At 45.8% G+C, this 26,044-nt stretch overlaps 1 protein-coding gene across 2 annotated transcripts in view; it reads right to left on the minus strand.

Annotated features, from left to right (window-relative positions):
• NUP98 (nucleoporin 98 and 96 precursor) overlaps positions 1-26,044 on the minus strand; it is a 2,071,147-nt gene that overhangs the window by 1,963,193 nt on the left and 81,910 nt on the right. For both annotated transcript variants that reach the window (XM_069640340.1, XM_069640339.1), the window contains exon 2: positions 5,554-5,657. In XM_069640340.1, the coding sequence (XP_069496441.1) occupies positions 5,554-5,629 (76 nt within the window). In that variant the 5' untranslated portion in view covers positions 5,630-5,657. The remainder of the gene's footprint in view (positions 1-5,553; positions 5,658-26,044) is intronic.

The raw sequence follows: 26,044 nt of genomic DNA on the forward strand, positions 1-26,044 counted from the left end.
ACTTTTAGTTCAGGTAAGATGGCACTTAAGTTAGAATTTCCCCCTACAAGGTTCACTCAACCCACCAATAATCAATTCTGAGTGGATAAACAGAAGCAGCAGGTAATCAGGAATGACAAATGGAAAACAGAAATCAAATCTGCCCTTCCCTCCCCAAATAAGAGAAAAACAGATTTGAAACTCAGGCAATGTTAAAAATGACACTCGGAAACTGATAAATAATGAATGTGAAAACCTTGAAGCAAATATAATTCTTCACTAACGCAACAATGTAAAGGTACAAACAATCACAAGCAATGGATTAGCAAGAGCATACAGTTTGAAAATGAGTGGCAAGGTTTAAAACATGTTGCAGAAAATGACACATTGGAAACACTGCACATTTTTGCAATTCCCGCCTGAAATTACCTAAACGGTTTTAATAAAAATGGGTGAAATACACCGATTTAGAATGTTTATGTTGGGGAATAGCTATGGGTCACAGGTACAATATGGAAGTGAATTTAAGTCTCTAGCTGGTAAATTGAATTAGTTATGCAAGTTCTAGAAAGGTGCGTTTTGAGTAAAGTGGAGCGGTGAAAAAAGGAAAGGAAATAATTTTGACAAGAACAGTTTCTCTAAACTAGAGTATACAGGCTAGGCCACCAAAGAGGGACACGGTAAGCTCCAGGGTTGATTCGTGAGTTCAACCCCTAGCTCCCAAGCGCCCGCCCTGGCGGAACCAGTCCAATCACTCAAAATAAGATTAATGGTTTAGGATTTCACAAGACAAAATTACTGAAGAGTTGGCACTAGCACTAGAGATCAATGTCAGGGTGGCAAGAATGACTGACAGTTTGAACAAGGTATAAGGATAGGGTGACTTAGAGAGTGGGATGAGGACAGACAAGATAGGCTATGGGTTTAGGCGGGGTGGCAATTGATACAGTCCACTTTTTAGTTTTTGGATTTTGGACAGTCAGCGCTCTGGTCACCACACGGATCTGGTCTAACAAAGGACAGCCGGACAAAATCAGCGGGACAGGATCAGCTCGGCAGGCACTGGTTACTGGGTAGCAATTCTGGACTGGCAATTCTGGTCACTGGATAATATTGGTCATCAGGTTGAAGGATGGCAGCAGCAAGCCAAGCTGTATCAGGATGCCAAAGGTACCACAGTTTTCCCCTTGTTATTGGGAAATGAAGCGTTTTTTATATTGTAGGCCTTGCTGGGAATGGGGTGCTGCAGTGGGCCTTGGAGTAGATCAGCAATGCTTGGCCTTGTAGTTGGGGTCTTGATCTGGAAGATGACGGGTACAGGAACGCAGCGCAGGAAATCAGGAAGTGTGCCTGCCTATAGTCTTGTCAGTGACCCTTATTTATATAGTGTAAAATTACATCAAAGTATAGGCTGGGCAGGGTGAACTACGCACGCCCCTAAACTACTTGGATTGGACAGGGGTGCCAATCTCCGCCTTGCTCTCAACTGGTTGGATTTCCAAGGAAACGATGTCAGGTTTGTGAGGCGAGTTCTACAATGTCCAAAAACTCCATTTACTTTACTGAAAATCTGATTTTTCCAAAAACATACATTTACACCATTGCAATCTCTTGGCAAATTATACACACAGGTTACATATATGCAGCACATATCAGTCCAATCCTCAAGTCTGTGGGACCTTGCTTCGCCCTTCTGATACATTTTGGTAATTTTAAACATGAAAGACTCGGCCTAAAATTCCACAATTTTATACACAGATGCAAATTATCCCAAGGGATGTATGTACAAATGTATGTTTGCAACATGGATGTTTTTCTAATGCGTCTCATTTTGTAACTTTCTTTCCCCATGCAGTAATGAGTTCTACCAAGTCTTAAAAGAAAGCCCATAAAATTATATTTGAAACTGCTTTACATTTTTACTAATTCTTGCTGCGGAAATAAAAAAAAAGTCTTTAAAGTTTCTTTATAAAATAGTCTTTGGAACCAAAAGGCAGTCCATTGTCACTAGATAATTTTTTCCTTCATCCAATTGCAACAAACTGTCATTTCCTTCAAGGCAAGTTGGGGGTTCTCAGTTTGATTGAAGGTTTCATGGCCCCCTACACTCAACAGGTTAATGTGCCAGGACTTCTATTGTCCCAGCCTGGAGCACAGACGAAAGTCCGACGAGCGTGTGAGCTTCCTTTGTCCTGGCCCATTCAAAGTTTTTCAAGCTGCCAATTACCACTTTTGTGTCCTGGAAGTTTATCGTGAGTCTCCATTGCTTGGGGAAGTTTCATAGCTGGCAACTGGAATAACTTTTTTTGAGTGCTTGCAAATTCATTCCATGTGTTTTAAACTCTTTAATTTCTTATTTTGGATCCTGAATTAAAACAAACCTGTGAAAGAAGATAGCCTATGTGTGTATTATTGTTACGCTCACCTGGTATCCACAGGGACGCCACCCAGCCTGGTTACTCGCTGGTATGCTTCTCAGCTTTGCCCTGATGTGGTCTGCGGGGAAGGTTCTGCCTGAAAATACAGGGGGGGGGGAACTGTGTTCAAGACAGACCGTCTGGGGCAAGTATCTTCCTCAACCCCGTAAACTTTCAGTCCCTCTGGCGTCCTCTCCTCACCTTGTGGTAGAATTAGGCATGCTCTCCGTCCCGCCTTCTTTGCAGGGGTGCGTTATCTTTCATGGGCGAGTGTGGTCCAGTTACTACAGTGACACCGGCCCGTTTGAAATTGTTCAGGTAGGTCTTATTGCTGTTCTTTAGTTTTGTTGCTATCCTGCATGCATTTCTTTGTTTAAAATGTCTTTCTTCCCTTAGGTATGCGAACTGGCTTGGTTAAGCCCCGCGGGTAAATGATGGCGCATTAAGAGCGCTATGATGCAGTAAGTAAGCACTATGCCTAGCGCTACGAAGTCTTGCCTTTGCTAACCTGTGTTTTCCTTCTTTGAAGGTCGCAGTGTTCTTCAGAACGAGTGGAATGTCCGGAGTGGTGCCAGCCGAGAGGCGACCAGCCAGGTAAGCCTTTTGAGCAGTTCATAATTTGTAAATGTCTCTTGCCTCGATCTTCCTCTTTCAGGTCGTTCTGTCCGGGAGGCGTGCAGATTCGAGTAAGCTGTTCTCGGTAGCTGCAAGTGTTTAAAGATGAATACTGCAGGTAAGATGCTGCTGCTAATGATGTTCCTTTTGTTTCCTTGCAGGTTCTGCTTCTCCGAGGTTCGAGGGAATAGCTGGACACAGTGAGCGTCACGTTGCAAGCTGCAAAGTAACACGAAGCATGTTCTGCAGTCGGGGTGTGGTTTATATAGCCCAGGTAAAGTAGTACCAGGGAAAGTAGTTCCAGGCCTGCCACACACCCAAAGCACTAGACCGCATAGATTGGTTCTTAGGAACCAAGCTATGTGGATGCCTCCATGTTGGCTGACAATACAATAAAGTAGTTCCCAAGCACATTGTTGTTCATGGTGTAGGAGCCTGGCGCCATAGGCGTCAGGACTGGCCCCATGAGAGCTTTTGAAGAGGATGCCAGAGGCTCTAGAGGCCAGAGTCCTGACTCCACCTGGCCAATGGGTTTGCCAGAGGGGGTTTTGTGCGAGGGTTGTGACAATTATCACCACTAACAATCCCTTTACATTGCCAAGTAAGCAGGCTTTCATTCAACAATTTATTTTAAAACAAGCCATTTTCTTTCTTCAGTCAGCAAAGCCCATTTTTCCATATGTGTTAAAAACTGCTAGCATTTCTTTCTTTAAATTCAGTTTGGCAGCACCCTCAGATGCCCACAGTCTCTGCAGCTGTAGTCATTTCTTTGAATGCAGGAGTGTCATCTAAAGCATAGATACACTGACACTGACCTGGCTCAGAGTTTTGAACTGCTGACCCTGGATACTTTTGGAAAGAAATAAACGCATGTTCCTGTGAAAGTGAAGTTGCTTATTGATTTCTCTCAGTTGGTTTGACCGGGCCCGTCACTGAGGAATTATGCCTGGTTTTGGTGGAGCAGTGAAATATCCTGGGCATGGCAGGGCCTTCTTAATCACAGTGGTTTCAGAATGAACAGATGGAAATAGCATCAAAGCAGCATTTTTAAAGGGTGAAGCGGTTTCATTTTGAAGGGGAATTGTGGGTTTTCCGTAAAGCAGTGCTGCCTTTTCACTTGATTCCATTTATATGTCTCAGAACACACTGGCATACTTTTTCAGTGTGTCCCCTTGTTCCATCTTGCCTGAAGTGTGCTAGGCAGGATGGTGCAGCCATCTTTTTGTTGCGGCCAAAAAGCAGTTTTGAGGTCATGGTGCGCACAGGAGCCAGCGCAGCCCTTTTTGGTTGTTTCTGCACAAATGCAGCTTAGTGATGTGGGGCAATACCGTTGAGTGGGTCAATATATCCCACAGTGTCCACAAAGAATCTGTTTATTAGACTTGTTTTGAGTACTGAATATGGTATACTAAAAAGGAGCAGAGGTTGGATGAAGTCAATAATAAGCAGCTGTTTGAGTAAAAAGGGGGTTGGGATAGGAGGTACAGGGGGGGTTATGTTACAATAATATGAATGCCAATGAAACACTAGATGGAAACAGCGTGTGCACCAGTTTTGCTGAATTGTACAGGGTTGTATTTTTGTCCTTATGGCTAGAATAGTTAACATGCTCTTATGTATTTAGACAGGTTATTAAACCAGCTTGCATTATTAACTGTCATTTTAAATTATAAAAAAGCAGCAACCCGCGTTAGGAACACCTCAATGTCATTTTATTTCCTGAAGTGCATGTCAAGTCTCCTAGTATACCCAGAAGCAAGAAAGAAAAATTGCATCATTGCCAAACAACCAGAATAGACAAGCATTGGGATTGCAGAGTGGGGTCTCAGTGTAGAAGAGGGGGCTCTTCAAAGTTTGTGTAAAATCCATTTCACAAGGTCAAAGGTTCAAACACCCCAGTTTATGCACAGTTAATGTCACCTCAGAATCCAATGATGCAAACAGAGCCCCCACTCTATCCAAGTAGAGCTTACGAAATAGTAGCAGCTGTGCAATCGGTCTGACCTAGAGGATATATTAAGCAGAGAAATCTTTGCGAGTAAGGCATCTATTAGAAATGAAGACTGTACTAGTACATGCACACATTGTATATACTCAATATAGGTCGAAAGGTATATGTGCCAGGCACATGCAAAATAAAAAGTAATTCACTGGCATGGCATGTCAGAATGATAGAGCCACAACTAAGTTTGTAAAATACATTTATACCGAAATTAAGGCTAGATATTGTGGATTCAAATACAGGTTAAACATATACAGGTATAAATTGCTCCTTAAATACACAGCAAGCCAATTAAAAGCCTGAATGCCCAGAAGGTTAGAAACAGTAGGTCTGGCGCTGTGCACCCCTAGTTTGAACATGACAATTAAGCCAATGCAAGGACGTATTTCTGGTTGGAAATGCGTTCAGCAGAAAACATGCAAGCTAACGTCTTTGCGGTTTTAGGAGACCCAACTATTTAAATTACAGATGCAATTAGGAGAGCAACTACACAATTTATGCTGAAGTGTTAAATTATGCTCAACACCAATGGTTACTTACTCTGGCCGAAGGTTGATGTAGTCCCAAAACCACCTGTGCCACCACCAAATGGTGCTCCAAAAGATTTATTGAACATCTTTGCAACAGATTACGTCTTCATAAATCTGAAGGTTAAAAAAAGAAACATTTTAGAAAAGTATTGACCACATCTACAAAATTAGATTGACTCCTCTTTAAAAATCACTTTATAAATCGGCCTAGCGCGAGTACAGAAAAAAAAGCAATTCAATAAAACCTTGGTGCCCTTGTTGGCAGATGCACAGCAGGGAGATTGAATGGGTTTGCTCAAGACTTTCAGGGGATACCAATAAAAGGATACAGCCAGTAAATATTCAATCATTGCCAGAGTCTGAAACCACAGTAGAAGTCTAATGCTTAACTCGCCGAACTGCCTCGCGACAAGCACTTTGAAAGCTCCATTTTGCCTTGTGGCCCTTGCAACAGAGCGAAACAAATAACTAAAAAAAGAGCACTGGCAAAAGGCAACAATTGTGGCTTTTGAGCAGGTATAGAATAGGTCTTTTAAATTATAATAGCTTTGCCAATGCTTTTTTGTAATATAAATGCCTAGAAAACAAATGTGAACATATATTGTTGATATATCAAGTGGCTAAAGGCCCACTAGGTTAAGACATTTTAGTTACGCCAGGTGCACTTTAGAAAAGAAAAAAAAAGGGTTCCCCTGTACACTGTCCTAGCTATACAGGACAGTCATCTAGTAAAAGTACAGTACCCATGTTAGGACTGGCATGACTAAAAGTAGCTGTCATCTTCTGCCATGTTAATTACTTTTATTCGATACAAACAACCCCTCATTTTGGACCAGTGTTAGTATTAATTGGACCGCGGTCATCATGCAGGGAGAGACCAAGTAAACGCTGTTTACGCCAAAGACCATAAAAAGATCCCATTTACCATTACAAAATGCTTTTAATTATACCAAAAGAAAATACTATTCAAATACATTTTTCATTTATAATTACAAGTGTGGGATCAATGACAAATACATACAATAAACATTTGTGTTCCATTATGTACAAGATTAGTAGGCGTTACTGTCCAAAATTGACAAGTTAAGGGAGAATTCTTGCACCAATGGCATCAAAAATTAAACTTCACTTAAATCGCTTCGGAGACACGAGAACCATCCTTTCTCACAACTACCTACTACAGACAATATAATCTTTCTTAAAAAGGTACACATATTTCTGTGCCAAACTACTTTTTCAGTAGGACAAACAATTTCAATAAAAGCATTCCTATCTGGCTATAGTCCGGATGGTTTCTTGAAAGTCAATACAAAGAAGGCCAATAATCACAATTCTCATGTTACTAATTAAAACACCACACCTCAGCCTTTTGTTTTCTCAAAAATGGTTGTATCAAAAAAATACTGCATCATACTCAATTTCTCAGAATGTGCTAGCCACTTGTAGCGATAACATTTAATCATGTAACATTCTTAAAAGCCATGTATCTCTATTCAAATGCAATATATGCTTCTAGATATCCAATTAACAAATTCAACGTTTACAAATAAATCCTATTTAAGGTATCATTTATTTTAAATGACCCCTTAATCAGCTGTTACACCACACCACACCATACCATACCATACCATACCACTGTCGTTCTATGCAGACTCAGTGTCAGACGCATTCTTTTAGAGCATCCCTTGTGCGTTCATTAAACTATCAACGTGGGAAAGACAGTTTCCGTCGACACCATTATTTCAGAGTGTGTTTTTGGGGCCAGGTCTTCAGCTAGGCCTGTGAATTTAAGTCCACAGTGTTTCACCATGCACCCTCTTGGAGTCCATTCAGGACAGCGTTATCACAGCCATTATATTGTACCGGTCAAATAAACCCCTATTTGTACAGTTATAGCTTATTGGGTCCATCGCCCTATAATCACTTTTCGAGGTGGGTCCATGGAGTGAAGCGCTTCATCAGAGCTCCCGCCACGATCCTGCATCAGATCCTGCCAAGTAGTGATCGACCTGAAAAGTTGATGAAATAAGTAGCCCCCCCCCAGGAACAGGTCCTGCTGCTCCCGAACGCAATCCTGGTGAAAATTGGAGCCCCCCCCCCCCAAAGTGAGGAAACAAAGTGTGAAGGAATCATGCCCTGCAGCGAGAAAATGGCAGACAGAGCTGTTGGTTGGGACTGAAGAGGGGGGAAGGGCAGCAGTCCACCGGCCTGCCACTCGGCTCGTTCAGAGCCCTGCACAACACTACCGCCTTGGAAGCGCTGCCCTCCCAGGCCAAGGGGAACAACGGAGGTGTGAAGCGGAGGTCTGGGACACAGAACTGCATCCCGCTGTGTGCACGTGGCGTGAGAAGGCGGTGAGGAACCAGACCTGCAGCGGCTCGTGTGCACGTGACGTGAGAAGGCGGTGAGGAACCGGACCTGCAGCGGCTCGTGTGCACGTGACGTGAGAAGGCGGTGAGGAACCGGACCTGCAGCGGCTCGTGTGCACTGCGGAAGCTGCTGTGCAGTAGATGAGGGAGCCGGGCTAACAGGAACAAACGGGCTGGCCCTGGAGTCTCAAGCGTTGCGACGAGGGACCTGAGGTGCCACCGCGCCTGATCCCAAGATGGCGGAAGCGATGAGTCGCAGGTGAATAGCAGGCCTGAAGACGACGACAGAGGCAGTTGCTGGAGACGAGGTGGAAGCCTGAGTGCTGTGACCCCCCTGAACTGGGATGTGAGGTGCACTTAACAAAGACGCTAGAACACAGGACAGTTCTGCAGACTGCGGCCCTGGCGTGCTGTACCACGCTGCAGCCGCGGGACAAAGGTGGCGGCAGCGAATGGGGCGAGGGAAACCCGGCGCAACAGAAGCGCCGACTTTGGAGCCACTGAGCGGAGGGAGCGAAGGAGCGCACCCTGCCAAGGAGGTGGAAAATGAACTCCACAGCACACTGAAGGCGGCAAGACACGCACAAGACCCCTGCATCTAAACACAATGTTGCCTACAAGCGGACCTGACCGCGAGGAGAGAGGCAGCCACGTAATACAATATGAGGTGAGCACCCAAAGTTACGCAAGCTTGAGACTGCACACACAACGGGCGCAAAAGACACTGGCAAGCGACAAAACTGGGTCCACCCACAGAGTCCCTGCAGCGGGGCCCCGCAGGACATAGCTCACAACAGCCGACCGCGACGCCCCTGCGCAACATATCAGCCAGGAAGGGTGGCTAGAGATCGGGGGGGGGGGGGCGGGAGGAAGGGAACTTCACACTGAAATGGCTAGCGAAACCGGAGTGATGACCTGGAATGTTAGAGGCCTGGGAACATACATGCGAAGGAACCAGGTGAACTCCTTCCTTAGTAGGAAAAAGGTGGGCATCACACTGCTCCAAGAGACCCATTTGACCAAGAAAGCCATGGCCGCAGTAACAGAACACTGGGACAGGCAATGTTATGGAGCCCCCTACTCCAAATACGCCATGAGGGTGCTTGTCTGGGGAAGCCCAACAATACCATTCAAACTAACGAGCTGGGAAGCAGACCCGGAGGGCAGGCATCTGATTGTAAGGGGATTCATAGAGATGACGGACGTCTGTATAATGAATTTGTACTCCCCCCAATCACGGTATCCCAAAACACCTCGGCACGTTGTGGGTCAAACTAGCCCAAAGCCGAGAGAGCTTTGTCATATGGGGTGGAGATCTCAACTGTGTTAGGGACTGGGAAATGGACAGATCTAACCCAATAGCAACAAAGACAGACGCCGCAACAGGGGTGTTAAACACAATGGTGGAAGCCTTGGACCTAGTAGATGTGTGGAGGGAATTACTTCCCGCAGAAGAGGCTACTCTTACTACTCATCACCCCACTCGCTGCACATGAGAAAGGACTACATATTTGTGGCCAAGGGACACCAAATGCAAATTGAACTAGCACAGTACCTGGGTAGGACAATATCTGACCATTCACCATTGCTGATTAACTGGAAAACCCGGGGGCCTAGACCGCCCATACCACAATGGTGAATGGCACTGGGCGCCCCAACAGACCCGGCCTACACTGAAGAACTGCGATATAAAATAGATGAATATATGGAAAAGAACATAGGAAGAGTTGAAAGATGGGGCACAATCTGGGAAGCAATGAAAGTAGTGGTGAGGGGAGAGGCCATCGGGAGATCAGGGGGCATAGAGAGGACACTGAGAACTGAACTATACAAACTAGAAGAGGAGATTAAACACAAAGAATCAGGCACAAAAGGAACAAGGGAAGAGGAGGTGGCAATAGCAAAATTAAGAGGAGACTGCCAAGACGCATGGGGGAGGCTTGCCAAATTTGATCACACCGCACAAACCGTGAAAGCACACGCCGAGGGCAATAAACCAGGCAAGCTCATGGCCTGGCTGTTTAGGAAAGAGCACCCACGATCTCCGATTACGGAGATTAAAGACACTATGGGTGCCACACGTAGGACACAGCAAGAAATTAACGACACTTTCTGAGAATGCTACTCTGGTCTGAACAGCCACGACCACCAGGTCCCACAAGCAGATATACTAAACACGCTGGACGAAATAGGCCTTCCCAAATTAGACTCTACACAGCAGGAAACTTTAGTGGCCGAAATAACAGGACATTACGGAGGCAATACGATCGCTTGCCTCTGGTAAAACACCGGGAAGCGATGGCCTCCCACCGGAGTTTTACAAAACTGCACCGACACTGCTCGAAGTTTTCCAAGAGGCATACACTAGTGGGGAATTGCTGGAATCCATGCGGGAGACTCTAATCATACCAATACCCAAACCCGGGAAACCAATGAATGAATGCGATTCGTATCGCCCACTAGCGATGTTGAATTACGACGTCAAAATCTTGACCAACATACTAGCCAAGCGCCTAAATAGGATAGTGGGAACCTCGATACACAGTGATCAAAATGGTTTCATACCTGGGCGCAGCACAGCACTGAACCAACGCAGGTTACAACACCTACTCGAGCAAACAACCACATCCCAAGAACACTACGCCATACTTTCACTAGACGCCACAAAGGTGTTTGATTCGATATTTTGGGAATGGCTAGTGGCGACAGAGAATTTGGGTTCGGGGAAGGATTCATCCGGTGGGTGAGCATACTATATACAAACAGGGAGGCTGGTGTCTGCGATTTGGGACAAGACAGGGGTGCCCATTATCCCCACTGTTGTATGTGCTGGGCCTGGAGCCCATAGCAATATATCTGAGTTAACACCTGGATGCTGACATCTGGGTCGGAGGTGAGGGACACCTGCTGTCACTCTACGCAGATGATGTGCTGCTGTATGTGAGACCCGCACCTGAACGTACCAGTGATCCTCGACATACTTGATAACTACGCGAAGGTGTCAGGGTTCCACTTCAGTAAAACCAAATCCTGTATATTTCCACTAGCCGGGCTGAAGGGGAAGGAAGTAGAACTACCTGAGGTAGGACTTAAATGGGAGGTGGACACATTCAAATACGTGAGTGCACATCAGACATACACCGGAGCAAATGCACGAACAAAACAGCGAAGGTGGTCCGAGGACTGAAAGGGTCCATGAATTTCTGGTTGAAGCTGGCACTATCACTTTTGGGTAGGGTGGCTATCACTAAAATGATCATACTCCCGAGGTTCTTGTACTTCAATGACGTGCACTATTACGTGAAGGCATCCTTCTTCCGCTCCTTGGAAGGGATGCTTTGAGACTTCCTGTGGGGCACCAACTGTCTCAGACTTCCGTTAACCAGGTGAAACTACCAGACCTTGAAAGGTGTTACCTGGCGGCACAACTCAGCCACGTAACTAAATGGTTAGCAGATGAGTCCACCTCGGAAACTGACCTGTTACAACATCCAATTGGCCCTACTAGAATGAAGGAAATACTAAGGGTGAAACAAGGGGGACAGAAACACTCCACTAATGATAACACTTGGTAGGAGGATCTGGAGGAGAACACTTAACCTACTGAAATTGGCAGACCCCATACTCACCGGAGATGCCAATTGCGGCGGACATGTGCAAAGACAGCACAGACATGGCTGTAGCGAGAAAATGGGAAGAAATAGGGATATACACGTGGGGTAATGTCTACGAAGACTGGGTCTTCTGCGATGAGTCACTGCAAGAAAGGGAGGGACTACCGAATGGGCAATTCCTCTGGTACCGTAGAGTCCAGGAAACGGCCAAAGGACGATGGGAGGGCTGGCCAAAGGAACCAAAGGCAAACCCGTTACTGACCCTGATGTACAACCTACATGACGGCTGGAGACTGATCTCCAGGCTCTACTGTATGCTGATAGATGTAGCCAACCCCAAGAGCACAGTACTCAAGGAACAATGGGAAAGAGACATAGGTGCACCCATAACTGATACAAATGAATGTGCTGTCCCGCACATATGACCCCGCACAGGATAGCCATGTTTAAGAAGGAAGCAAGCTCCCATTGTCCATGGTGTAAAGGCGAGGATGCTGACATGCTGCACATGTTTTGGGGGTGTATGAAAGTGCGAAGCTTCTGGGCGCGTATAGAGCAAGCATGCATGGGGGCTGGGATACAGAGGTATGAATGGTCTTTGAAAGAGTGCTTGCTAGGTGCCTAACCCAGGATGAGCAAACAAGCATGTGGTCAAGTTCATGGATCTGGCATGTATATTGGCTAAGAGAAATATAGCCATGGCCGGGAAATTGGCTGCTGGGCCACAATACGCAAAATGGCATAAGGAATTTGAAAAATGGACAGAGGCGGAGACTAAGGCTTGGGTGGAGGAGGCAAACAGGTTGGATGCGGATGGCACGGACAAATGTGCGCCATGGAAAGCTCTGATCCAGGACATGTTCCACCCGTCCGATGAGATGCCCCCCCCATGAACACTGACCATGGTAGGAACACTAGGGGCGTGCCTGATCGACCACCACCCCAACGATAAACAGTACTCCCCAACAGGAACACTGCAACTGTAACCACAGCCCCAAGCACTGAGGCACCTGACCCAACAGAGTGAACACAGAAAAAGCATATGTAGGAAGTGGTTTTGTTGATGGTTATTGTTTAAATGCAGGCACGCAAATCAAATGCATGATTGTAATTACACAAATGCCAATAAAAACATTTCAAAATAAATCACTTGGAGTTAACAAAAGGCAGCTATTCATTATTGGTCATTACTGTATTTTAGCAGATATATAAGCCAATTGTTGATAAATACGGGAGAATTCCCCTCCACCCCCACAGCCAGAATAAGTAGTCAATTAATCCTCTGTCGACAAACCATATAAATTCTTGAATATCTAAAGTGCTTCGTAGCGCTTTCAATTAGATTTTCATCTCGAGAGTGCACTTAACCATACATAATATCTAGGATACCGTTTACCAGCAATATCAATTCACCTATAGGATCAGCCTATACCAATTAATACATACAGACTATCAAACCAGATCAAAAGGCACGATCCATTTATTGTTTCGATATATATTAGCCAAATTACGACCAGTTTTTATCTTCAATGTGTTAACATAAAACAAAATGTTCAACCACGGGTTTCCCTACCATTTTGTTGCGTGTGCACGAGCCAAGTCCTGATAAATCGCTGTCGTATTGGTCTGGTGGTCTTACCAATGTTTAACAAGCCACAAGGGCATTTAATGCCATATACAAACATTAATGCTCTGACAGTTCAGGTTTGGGGTGATCAGGGAAAAGTAGTGGAAGCGAGATGCTGCATAAGGTGGTTTGGGGACACTCGGATGAGAAGTATTTTATTGCATATTTGTAAGGCGCCTATACAACAAATGGTGTTTCAAGGCAGCACAAGATAAAAAAAAAACAAAAAAAAAGTGGTGGACAAGGGAGAAAGATAACAGTAACAGTCCTACTAAGCCTTGTGACATTTGCATTGTGCAAGTACAGTAACAGAGGGTGGGGGAAGAAGTGCTGGTCTGTGCGAAATGCATAGTGCTAGGGTGGGAAGGGAAGTGAGGGTTAAAGAGTAGAGCGTGGGCACAGGAACTAGGCAAGTGCTAAGGGGAGGCCAAGTGCTAGAGAAAGCATGGGGTGAGGGTGCAAGCCAAGTGTGAGGAAGGGGGTGGCTGGTGCCCTGTAAAACTCAGAGGGAACCAGGCAGCCAGTCACAGCGGAAGACAGGGGTGTCAGCAGGAGAGGGGGAGAAGGAAGCACGAAGAGAAAAGGAGGGTCTGGAGCAGCTTCTGGAACTTAAGGAGATCTGGCTCAAGCCTCAGGGGCAGGGAGACCATTCCAGAGGGAAGCTCCTGCGGAGGCGAGCGATCTACCCCCACTCTGCTTCGAGAAGAGTCTGATCTGCAGAGAGTTGGAGCCAAAAGACCCAAGGGCTCTAGCAGGGAGGTATCTAGGGAGAGAGTTGGATGTGATTTCGCACTTTGAAACACTTGTGTATAAGTGCATAATGAATACACAATCATTCATTCATGTAGCAGGGTCCCAGGCCACAAAGCCTTGTGGAGGATGCAGAGGGCCTTTAACCTAATCCTAGCAGCAACCAGGAGCCAGTGAGAGATGTAAGGGATGGAGAAGTACGGTCCCTAGGCTTGAGCCCAAGGATAAGTCTTGCAGTCCTATTCTGGATTAGTTGAAGGGATAAAGGAAGATTGAGGAAGAGGCTGTTGCACTAGTACAGCCTAGAGAGGACAGGAGGTCTGGAAACATTGCGTTTCTAGGGGGGAAGGTAAGGAAAGTGAGAATGCCTCCGGGGGATAGTGGGCCTTCTTGGCAACGTCTGCGGTGTGAGGAGAGCAGGAGAGAGGGGAGTGTCAAAGATGACACCAAGGTTTTTTGCCTCACAATAGGGTGAGGAGAGGGGACCCATAGAGGGCGGCAAGAGGGGGGAAGGGAAGGAGGGAGCTGGGGTCCCAATGAGAAGGATCTCAGTCTTGCTGGCATTAAGACGGAGATCCATTGGCAGCACACCATGCCTAAATAGCAGTCAGACAGTCAGGGAGGTGAGAGGAGGAAGACGAGGCAGTAGGGGGGAAGTTTGATAGAGAACTGCGTGTCATATGATAACACTGAAACTGAGGAGAGAAGGAGGACATCAGGTGGGCCAGGTAGATGTTGAAGAGACACAGCGAGAGGATAGAGCCTTGAGGGCCGCCGCATGTGGAGTGTTTGACAGGGGAGACAAAAAGGAAGAGGAAAGATCCAGAAGGATAAAAACAGATGGAGATGGAATCGAGATTTCAGAGCAAGTCTTCATGGGTGTTCAGAAGAGCAGTTTCTGTGCCTCTAGCTGCTCTGAAGGCAAACTTGTGGCCGTGGAGACAGATTCAGTGTGTTGGGTCAGTTGTGAGATGACTAGCTTCTCCATGAGTTTGCCCAGGAAAGGGGTAACGGAGAGAGCGGTAGTTAGCTGGGCAGAAGGGATCCTCAGAGGGCTTTGAGAGGATGCACAAGGAGTAGTGGGAAAGAGCCAGTGGCAAAGGAGTGATTACAGAACTCGGCCAAGGCTGGTGCAAGGGAAGCAATGTTGTCTTTGATCGTTTGAGGAGCGCATGTTTGGAGGAGGCTTTCATAGAGAGGACTGGTCTAGAGACCTCATCCAATCCGGTACTATGGGCGAGAAGGAGGAGAGCGGGAGGGAAGTGGAGGGGGGGGGCAAGGGAGGCCCCACAGCTGGGGAGGGAGGTAGAGGAGCACGAGGACAGGATGTCCCGAGTTCTGGATAAGAAGTGGGAGGCCAGTGAAGTACAGACGATCAGTGATGGCACAGGAGAAGTGGAAATTGCAGAAGGGTCGGAGAGTTCCTTGCAAATTTTAAACAGTTTGCCCGTGTTGTTAGTGGCCCCAGAGATGCAGGCTTGGATATGGGCACCCTTCGAGCGGATGAAGAGTCTGTATTGCCTTTGGAGCAGGTGGCAGACTACAGAAGCTAGGTCAGACGTGTACCAGGCAGGCTTCATGCTGGATCCTCATGAAAAAGGCAAGGATGTCCAGCATGTTGGTAATAGAGAGGTGAAGATTAGCAAGGGAAGAGTCTGAGTCGTAGTCTGTGGCAGGAGTGGGAGGGGAAATGAATGATGACAAAAGCAGCAACTGACACTCTTCATCTGTCAAATGATGGAAAAAGAGACTGGCAGTGCAGGCAGAGGCTTAGCTGGGGGACCCATGAGAGGACAGGAGGGAGGTCTAGCAAGAGGGTTGGCGATGGGGATGTCTGCTGAGATGAGAGCATCCAAGGTATGCTTGGCTCAGTGCGTCGGACCAGAGGGAAGAATGGTAAGGGAAAGTATCAGTGGCTGCGGAAGAGTCCACTGGCCAAATCAAGAATGTCCAGCTGAATACTGAAGTCTGAGGAGATGCTTGGAGGTGGAGGCAAGAAGAGGATGTCAGACCACTGAATTAAATATCTGTATGCATACATCATTGCATTTTAACAGGCACTCAGAATTTTGAAGAATGAGGAAATTAAATCCCTCCACGTTGATGAAATACGTGAATTAAAAAGAATGATGCAGGTATGTGACAACCATACTCGAGATACAAAAAGACTCACATTTGGTTTTAAATAGGAAAATGAAAACAAACTATTGATCCTCTTTCTACTGTTTCCTTTCAAGCACAATCATGAAAGCAGCCAGGTGGCAAAGCAGTAACTGAACTTCGCCCTGTGCCCTTGTTATACAAAAGCTGAAGCATGGGTAGTACCAATTATTTATATCTTCACAAGGTTACAGGTATGAGCTGTGGGTACTAGACCTCCAAGAGCATCCTCCAACTAATTCTAGGAACTTAAGGTGCAAACACAGACATTCTACAAGGAATGTGCCTGGTGCTCACTGTTTTATGCCCATTTAATGCAAGTTATTACAGCAGGGCTCAAAATGTGTACTCATCACTAGCTAGTAATTTACTATAGAGTACTAAATAGCGTGGTGTATGTGTACAACTGAGGTGGCAAGTGACACTTTATGGTTGACTAGTAACTTGCAAAGCCTCCCCTCCCCATGGGAAGAGGGGATCAAACTGCCCCCGCATGTCCTCCCGATACCAGCCCCCTTTTGTTGAACACTCCCCAGTATTCTGTGACCACCACATCTTTATACATGGTCCACCCTTTGTGTACACACACACACACACACACACCTTCCTGAAAGTCCTACCTCAGCATGCTCTTCAGCAGATTATACCTAGTCTTCATCTTGACATGCGTCAGGAAATCATAATACAAGACAGCCTTCATAACCATACAACCTGTGCACTGTTAGTGTGCACAGTTATGCACAGTTATATTATCTCAGCTGCAGCCGAACACTTGGGGGACAGGACTTCAGCTGCAACAGTTTGCAAGTTTGCCAGCTTAGCCAAGAACATGTTGAGTTTCCAGTCAGAGCCAGGCGGCTTGTAAACCACAATAGGTCAGTTAGCAATTAGCCATGCAACGCTAAACATTGCCACCTGTTACAAAGAATATGAAGTCGCCAATTGCCAAGAAAGGTTTGCGATTAGCACTTTCCGAATTTACAAACCCGCGTCCCATAGTTCACTAACAAGCGCGCGGTAAAAGTTCACTTTTGATAGAGAACGACTTCCAACATAGCTTGTAGAAGAACAAGATACTGCAAAATACAGATTTCCACCTCTGATAAAAGTGTGATACGCCACAAATGTACTGTTAAAAAAGCAAATACGACAAATCCACACATGCAGGGCAGCAATTTCCCCATCAAATACATGATCCAGCAGAGCAGAGGGGGCACGCACAAGGCCAGCAGGCTTGCCTGGGCTTTGAAGCGAGAGGAGCTGGGGAAAGAGACACAGCCAGGGACCAAAGCAGCAAATGCAATTTCCTCCAAGAAGTGAGTAACACACGGAATTCCACAGCTGCCATAAAGCATGTAGTGCAGCGTAGCTTAGCAAGAGCTGGTGCTTCCCGTGCTTATAAACTAAAACTCACTTGTTTCATCATTTGAATATTAACCATTTTCTTCGCTTGCATGCTAAACTAGTTAATAGGATGTTATATCTGCTTTTGCCCTAACTTATTTAATGAGGATGCGAACCCCCAAAAAGAGGGGGGGCTCATATTAAAATGCATTAAAATGATAACTCGTCAGTGCATCGAGTACATATGGTATCTTCGAGTGAGTCAAGACCCTTCAATCCCCGAGTGTGTATGTTTAATTATGTTCAGAAAACCTGAACCTAGGCCTGCCTGTTCCTTAAGCACTGGGACCCTGGCCTTGGGTGTTTTAGACATGAATGACTGATAACCAGGGGTTAATTGTCAGACTATCAAGAGGTGGAGATGAGGGGCTTGTGGTCACGCCTAAACCATAGGTATCAAATCAGTCCCTCTGAGGTCCACATGGCACGTCAAGGGTGACCAATACGTAGATGTTGAAACCTGCATGTAGGCTGTAAAATTTGCTCCCGATACTTGCGCTTGGCCAGAAAGAATTTGATTAGGGCGAGTGCGGAATTGTTATCATGAGCAGTGTTCCAACCTAGTCCTGTGGCAGGGGGATGCACTTTGAGTCTGCCTGCACATGTATCTGTCACTAGCACTTTCCGGTCATAGGCACACAATAAGCATAAACCGGCTTCTTTCATGCCAATGGGTTGAAAGCAGCTCATTAGAATCAAGGATTTTCCATCAGATTGCTGCAAGCCATTTCCAACATACCTACGCATAGAACCCAGGCCCCAGATTCACGATGGCGCTGGACCCGTAAAGGCAGAATGGGAGGCCACGAAGCCGTGGATTACACAGAAAGATGAGGTTGTACCCAGACATTGGAAGGGAGGGACTATAGGCCAAAGCAGTTCAGGAAGATAAAAAAGGTATTTATTTTTCCCCTCCTGCTGTGAACTATGCTGTGCTTGCAGAATGGTTTAGTTTGCACAAAGTCAGATAAACAAAAAAGCGATAACAGAAATTAAACTCAACTGAAGACTATAAGGAGAAAGTGACAGGCTTGGCGATTGGGCGAAGCAAAGGGCATTTTACAAGCAAAGTGGATGGACTAGTTTGGTGGATGGGTGATGGGAAGCTATGGAGGATAGATTTTTGAGTGCATTTTATAGAGCTAAAAAGGCACAATTACATGGAGCACGTACCTTAAACACGAGTCAAGCCTTTAACTTACGGAAGTTCGAGCCAGTGACTGCAATAAGAAGAGCAGAAACAGCCTAAGCACCCAATCACACTTTGAATTCCCACAATACTTCCCCTGGCTCAGACTATATCCATACGTAAACTCTGCCAAAGCAGTTCATATCCTCAAAGTCGGCGATACAGCACAAAACAAGAAGCTAGACCGATATTATACAGGCAGCTACAGTTCTAAAATATATCAGTGGAAGTGTTACAACAGGCACCTGCACCACACTCGAACCTAGAGTACCTTATTGTAGGTCAGGTGTCCATATTAAAAAAAGGTAATTCATACACATTGTCACAAGTGTTGCAAATTCAGCATAGTGAAAGTGATGCAGTACGATTTCAAACAGAATGCAAAACACATGCATTAAAACAGGTAATTTAAACCCTCCGATATTGTAGATGTAATAGGAACGAATTCAAAGTGAATTTTCTATGATAGGAGAAATCAGATTGCAGCAGTTGTAGTATTTTCTATTGAAACATCCTTTTTCGATACTTTCAGTATGGGAGCTCCAGCTTGGAATGTATGGTCAGTCAGAAAAGAGATTTCCTTAATTTGCCAACCATTACACTCCCGTCAGTAGGGGTTACGTTCCACATTCATGCAAGCGAAATAAGGAGATGGATTTGCATAATCTCTGGACACTAGAATTATCTACTTGGATCTTGCATGGTATCCTAAAATGCCTATATACACATGCTGCACATCTTCAATGAGTAAGGGCACTGATCAGAGACAATATTTCAGTTCCCTACAATCATGCATGTACCACATCATCCACATGCTAGTATTGATAAAACATTTCCTTCAAATGGCTGTCAAGGCTCTACACATTTCCTCAAATAACTCAGTTTTCTACACATTTGGACACAAGCATTCCAGACATCAAACTATTAACATGATCAAAACACCATTTAATGCAAAGTCGAGGTCACATGTTAAAGTCAAGTCTATTTTAGCAAACTGTTCTTACTGCACCTCTGTCATTCTAAAGAGCGCGGCTACCATTTTAACAAATTACACCGGCTAGATGATGATGTGATTTTTATCAAATCCACCCATATAACACTTTTTAATTGACCAAATATACCTCCATAGTTGGAGTTATCCAAACAAATCTCAGGTAATTTTTGGCAGGTCTACAAAACACATACATCGAATCACAAAGCACCATCAATTTCCATCTTATGACATTCCAAGGCGCTAAAGCAGATTCAATTAATGTTAGCAGAGTTTGACACTAAGCAGGGTGTCTCTGCGGCCGGATTGGATCTTCAGAAACGGGTTAACTTGATTATTGCGTCCATCAACTAAACACCCTGAAAAAGTACCCTTTAAGCAATTCATTCTTTCATCAGGCTTTTTTGCCACTTACCCAACCTTGAGGGTTTCTTGTTATTGCCGTAATTGAGATTACCAATAGCCGAAGCAATAACCTAGGGATGTAAAGCTGAAGAATCTCTGTTCCGATCGGAGTTTGAGATTAGGACTTGAAGCGTGTGTGCAATCTGCATTTTTTTTTTTTTTACTCACAAACCAGGGCTATTGCCAATGGAACTGGGACCTGCTTTGTGTCTGAAGTGACCAAGCACTGCTCGGTCTCATCACGGACCTTGTTGTCTGGCAAAAGAGGAATTTCAAAAGCCTGTGCAATGCAAATGATGCTTCCACCCTGCTTCTATGGCCAGCTAATCAATTCCAAGTACCAGGCTGCACTGCTACAAGGCCCTCCATCATGCCAAAACAATACGATCATGCTTCAGACCACAGTAGCAAATGGATAGCAAAAGAATACATGCCGCTGTCGCCAGTGGTGCACCTGAACCGGGTACCACAGGATATGGTGCGTATTCCAACTCTGGAAAAACCCTGTGACAGACCAACAGCAGTCAGAATAAAGTGGTTACTTTACTGAGAGCACCCTGGGACAGACCTAAAGCAATCGGAAGTTGGTTACTTGCCCGAAAGCATTGTGTCGCCAGACTTCAAATGGTTTTATGGCATGAAACACTGTACATGGAACGGTTATCTACAGTCTGCAGAAATCGAGCACACTTCAAGAGATGCATAAAAAACCTATGATTTGCACAAAGGATTGTGGAAATGGCAGTCTCCACCTGTGGATCCCCAACAGCCTCTTACTTTTGTTCCAACTATGGGTTTTCTGTATTTTTCATTTTCAAATGTTTTGTGAGACTTACCTTTCCCTAATGTATATCTTGCACTGTATGAGACTACGTTGTGGGACTCCAGCCATGCTGCTGCCCTGAAAAAGCCCGGCCAACCCTCCCTAAAACCAAACCTCTCCCAAGGCAACAGCTGCCAACTTTACAGTACAGCCAGTGTAACATCTGGGAGCTGGCCCTTTGATCTCTTCCTGAGAAAAGTCATCCTCTCCCAAATAACAGCATCGGTTATCCCTGCGTGTGTTTGCCCACCTGTCCACCTTCCGGTCACCAAGCCTCCTTGTACCCTGGGAACAGGGGTGTTCATCATGGGGGTGGGTGTTAGCGTGCTCGGAGAGGGTGGTGAGGGCATTGGGGAGGCAGCCTTATAAGTGTGTGGACAGTGGTGTTGGTCTCTTTTTTTGGTTGCCGACAGTGGTATGCTGAATTTGTGGGTGGAGGCAGAGTAGCTGAGGATGTCTTTTTAGCAGATCTCCCATTTTCTTCTCTTTCTGCCCCCCCCTTGTCCCACACTCCCACCATCTCCCAATTGCTACTTTTCCTCCTCGCTCCCCACTCACTGCTCCCCAGCTGCCCATGCTTTCTTCTCCCCAGTCTCTCTCACGTCTCCTCTTTCCAGCAGCCTTCCCCCCCCCCCCACTCAAACAAACATTTCCCTCTCCAACAGTTCCCTTGGTGTCCCTTCTTTCCCCCCTATGCATCCAAGGGTTCTACCCAGGCCCACAGGTCCCATGAATGTGGGTGTGCCCAGCCTGTATGCCCGCCATTGAAGCTCTGCCTTGTATCCGCAGCAGAGTGCAGACAATCAGTGTGCTTAACGTACTCTGCCAAAGTCTACTTTTCTGCCTGTAATAAATAAAATCATTCATTGGTGTTGCCACTTTTCGGTGTAGCATGCCCGTTATTGCCAGAGGGGGGGCACCAAGTCCATCGCTACACACAACGCAACTTCACTGGGTCGGTTAATCCCTGGCCCAAAACTATGGCTCAGCCTGGTGTCTCCAACACTGCCTTCCCCATTTTGGCCGGATCCCCTCCCTCCCCCTGACCTGTATAAACTTGTATCCACATTTAAACTCAGAACACAATACTAAGCAATCTGGCTTCTTGCAGACGCATTTCTTAATCCTCTGCATCCGTTGCACGATTACGGTGACAACCTTTAAAAAAGTTGCACATTTTACAGCAGCATGGTGAATAAGCTATAATAGGTCTATCGGATATAGTTGCAGAAAACTACATCAAGGGTGACCATATTTTTTGTTTTGTTGTATTTTTTTTTTAAGCCCCTCAAAACCCATCCAACATATTTTAGGACTGGTGCAATTATATAAACTCTACAGTCCTAGAATATTTGGGTAAGTGTTTATAGTGCCAATCACCCTTAATGTTATTTCTAGCAAATATATCAATAGATAGCGGCTATAGATGGATTTGAAATTGAGAGTTGGGAGCCATTTTGTTCCCGCTTCTAGCCTAGTAGAGCCAGGTTAGCTTGACTCCACAGCTATCAGTAGCTACTTTTGGCTACCTAGAAATCGAATTAGGACACATCTAGTACACATTTAAACAATGGATCATACATAAACTCAGGTTTGCTTCGCCTGTAGAAGGTAGATTTGCAATGCGCTGTGAACTCGCTTCAGGTTCCCAAAAGGTAGCTCCTACCTACTTGGTGATGCCAGACACCCAGGAGCTGGGTTTAGCTCCTGCTCATTGAAACTTATTTTCGAACCATGCATTTCACAAAATGTCACCAGTTTGCAAGTTGCATATTGAAACTCAAAAAGTGTCAAGCTGCCAAGCAGCAGTTTCAAAGCACTAGAATATAAACTACATTCTTTGATCTTTAGCTGCAACTCTAGCTAAGCATAGTGAAAGCACTGTTCTAGTTATTAAAATAAGTTGCTATGAGGGGAACAAACAAGTTACTGTTTACCCTCCATAAGAGACACTGCATTACTGTGTATAAAAGATTAGAGGCCATTTTTCGTTTTTGGGGAGACTAGTGGAACTCTTACTTTGCAACGGGGGACTATCAAGTGTTGCATGGTAGCTGCAAGTAGGGATGCAAGTGTGCTAGTGAGGTATCTGGTGATTCAAGTATTTTTTTACTAATACGTGTTGTATGCAGCGGTATGCCAGTCATTGCTCATCTAATCGAGTGTGCTTTGAAGGCATAAGAATTGAAGCAGCAACATTGCCTGGTCTAGTAGGCTGTGCTTTTCTATGAATTCGTGGGTTGTTTTGTATATGTACGTTTCGAGCAGCTTGGCTGTGTACAGGATGTTGGAGATGGGCCTGTAGTTGGAAAGGTCCTCTATGGTTCCCGCTGTATCTTTGAGTAGTGGCTTGATGTATGCAGATTTGAAGGCTTGTGGCACTTTCCCAGTTGCAATTGAAAGGTTGAAGACGTTCCTGTGATATTCCATGGCCGTTCCTTGTTTAAGGATCGATTTGTATATGTCTGGCGGGCAGGGGTCTTCGGGAGACCCTGAGTTATTGCTTTTATTCACCAGTTTGACGAATGTCTCAACTGATCTTTCTGGAAAGCTTCGCAGTTTGTTCGGGTGTTCCTCCTGAGTGTAGGTGGGGATCGTGGTCAGATCGGGTGGTCTGCTTTGTATGGTTTGTAGGATGCTGGCGATTGTTTTTGAAGTGGTCTGCAAGGTCATTGCATAGTTTTGTAGACTGAGTTGGTGTTGCATCCCAGAGGATTTTTAAAATTTCATTTATGATTTTGAAGAGTTCTTTTTGGGTGTTTGGTGCTTCAAAGATTTGGTTGTCGTAGTGTTTCCTCTTTGCTTTTTGCATTTCTTTTTTGTATGTGCGGTTGTGTTGTAGGAATTTCAGCTTATTCGCAGCGTTGTTTAGTTTTCTCTAGTCTTCGGTTATTCCTTTTCATGGTGCCGAGTAGTGGGGTGAACCATTTTGCCATTGCCAGATTATGAGAACGAGTGAAGTTTTTCTTTGGCGATGTGGTCTATAGTTGTAATCTAGGAGTGCAGCAGGGCTACTTTTGTGTCCAGGTCATTTTCTTCCATAAATGTTGGGTGTGGTTTGCTGAGCTCCAGGAGTTCAAGGAGGTTGGTGTTTTTGATAGTTCCCCAGTTTCTTTTCATTGTGATCAGTGGTTTGTCTGGCTAACCGTTTACTGGAGTGGTTATTTTGATTAAAGGAGATGAGGTCCCTCCAGAGTATTTGAATTGGGGCTGCCGTGGTAAGGAGTGGTTTGTTCACGAAGATTGCGTCAAGTGTATGCCCTGCCGAGTGGGTTGCTCCTTTGACTAGTGGTTGGAGATTCATTGCTGCCAATTGGCTTGTTAGAGGTTTTTGAATGGTTGCGGTTTCTTCTTCGAACCAGATATTGAAATCTCCAAGGACAATCAGGTGATTGTGTTTGAAGGTTAGGATGGTGATTGCTTCTGTGAAGGCGTCACCAACGGTTGTGTCGTAGGTTGGTGGTCTGTATATCAGTATGAATTTCAGGTTTGTTTTGGGGCTTACTGTTAGACGTACGATTAAGGATTTGCATTTATCAATGTTTAGTGGGTGTTCCAGTTTGAATCCAGACCCCCCCCCCCACCACACCATCTTTTGGTTTTTGTGTTTGCTTGGACGCATTTGAAATATTCAGGCAGGCAGTTGAGGGTGATCTTGTAGTTGTTGTCTAGCCATGTTGCTGATACAAATAGGATGTCGATCCCTCGGTCGCAGAGGAGATCTGCATTTCCCTAGCATGTTTGGACATTGGCCTTGCATTAATTAGGTTGCAGTGGATCTTTTTGGTGTGGTTTTGCTGGTTAGTAGTTCCTTGTTTTGGTTTTGTTACGCTCACCTGGTCTCTGCTGGGGAACGGTTGGAGCCCTCCCTCGACTTTGCTCCCTGGATACTCCCTCCAGTTGCTGCAGAGCCTGCTGTTCTGGACGTTGGTATTGCCCCCGAGAGAAGATGAGGCAATGACAATGGTGTGGTGGTGTCGTGAATTTCCTCGACCCGCTCGTGCCAAAATGAAGTGCACAAGCGTTTTCCCATGCAAGCTCACCTGTGATTTTGTAACGTTGAGCTCTCCGTCCTGCTTCTTGTAGCAGGGGCGCGTAGAGTGGACCTAGTTGCTTCACTAGTCTGGAAGTGGTGATCCAGACCAGCTGCGACCAATCCACTTAGAAGGTAAGTCTTTTGGTTATGATTAATGTTCGTTCTATTATGTCTTTTGCCTTGATTATTAATAGTAATTCTTGCAATGTCATCTCTCACCAATAGGTGTGAAGATGGTAGATCGGAGTGTGGAGCGAGTCCGGGGATTCCCCGAGGATGATAGAGCTCCCGAATTAGCTGGTAAATTGGCCTTTATAATGGAATTCTAGACTCAGGCATGGCGCGGCCAAGCGTTCGTTATTTATATGGCTTCTAACCTGGTGTTATTTTTCCCTTGCAGGAGAAGACTGGAGGCGTAGAGCGGAGTCCGGATGCTCGGGAGCAGCTCCGCGGCTGAAGGATGAAGGTACTGCAAAGAAGAAAAGAAGTGGAGCTCCCACGTTGCTGGACGCCCGGATCAGGTGAGGAAAGGCCCCAACTCCGATAGCCATGGGATGCAGGTAAGGTGCGCCTTCAGCGATGGAGTTGCCGGAATCGGGTAAGGTGCGCCTTCAGCGATGGAGTTGCCGGAATCAGGTAAGGTGCGCCTTCAGCGATGGAGTTGCCGGAATCAGGTAAGGTGCGCCTTCAGCGATGGAGTTGCCGGAATCAGGTAAGGTGCGCCTTCAGCGATGGAGTTGCCGGAATCAGGTAAGGTGCGCCTTCAGCGATGGAGTTGCCGGAATCAGGTAAGGTGTGCCTTCAGCGATGGAGTTGCCGGAATCTGGTAAGATGCGTCTTCCGTGATGAAGTAGTAGGATCCAGGTACGATGTTCTTCAGCAATGGAGCAGCTGGAATCAGGTAAGGTGCGCCTTCAGAGATGGAGTAGCTGGATTTAGGTACGAGGCGCCTTCAGAGATGGATAGCTGGAATATGGTAAGATGCGCCTTGATTCAGCAGCTGGAATCAAGTGGAGGCACGATAAGATGAACAGGTAATGACAGCAGTAAGCGTTACGCTGCTGAAAGCAGAATAACGCAAAGCGGAGGCATGTGGGTGGGTTGGCCTTAAATAGGCTGGCCCTGGCCCCTCC

This window comes from Ambystoma mexicanum, chromosome 7q, assembly GCF_040938575.1.
Source record: "Ambystoma mexicanum isolate Mex_15411 chromosome 7q, UKY_AmexF1_1, whole genome shotgun sequence".
Lineage (NCBI taxonomy): Eukaryota > Metazoa > Chordata > Amphibia > Caudata > Ambystomatidae > Ambystoma > Ambystoma mexicanum.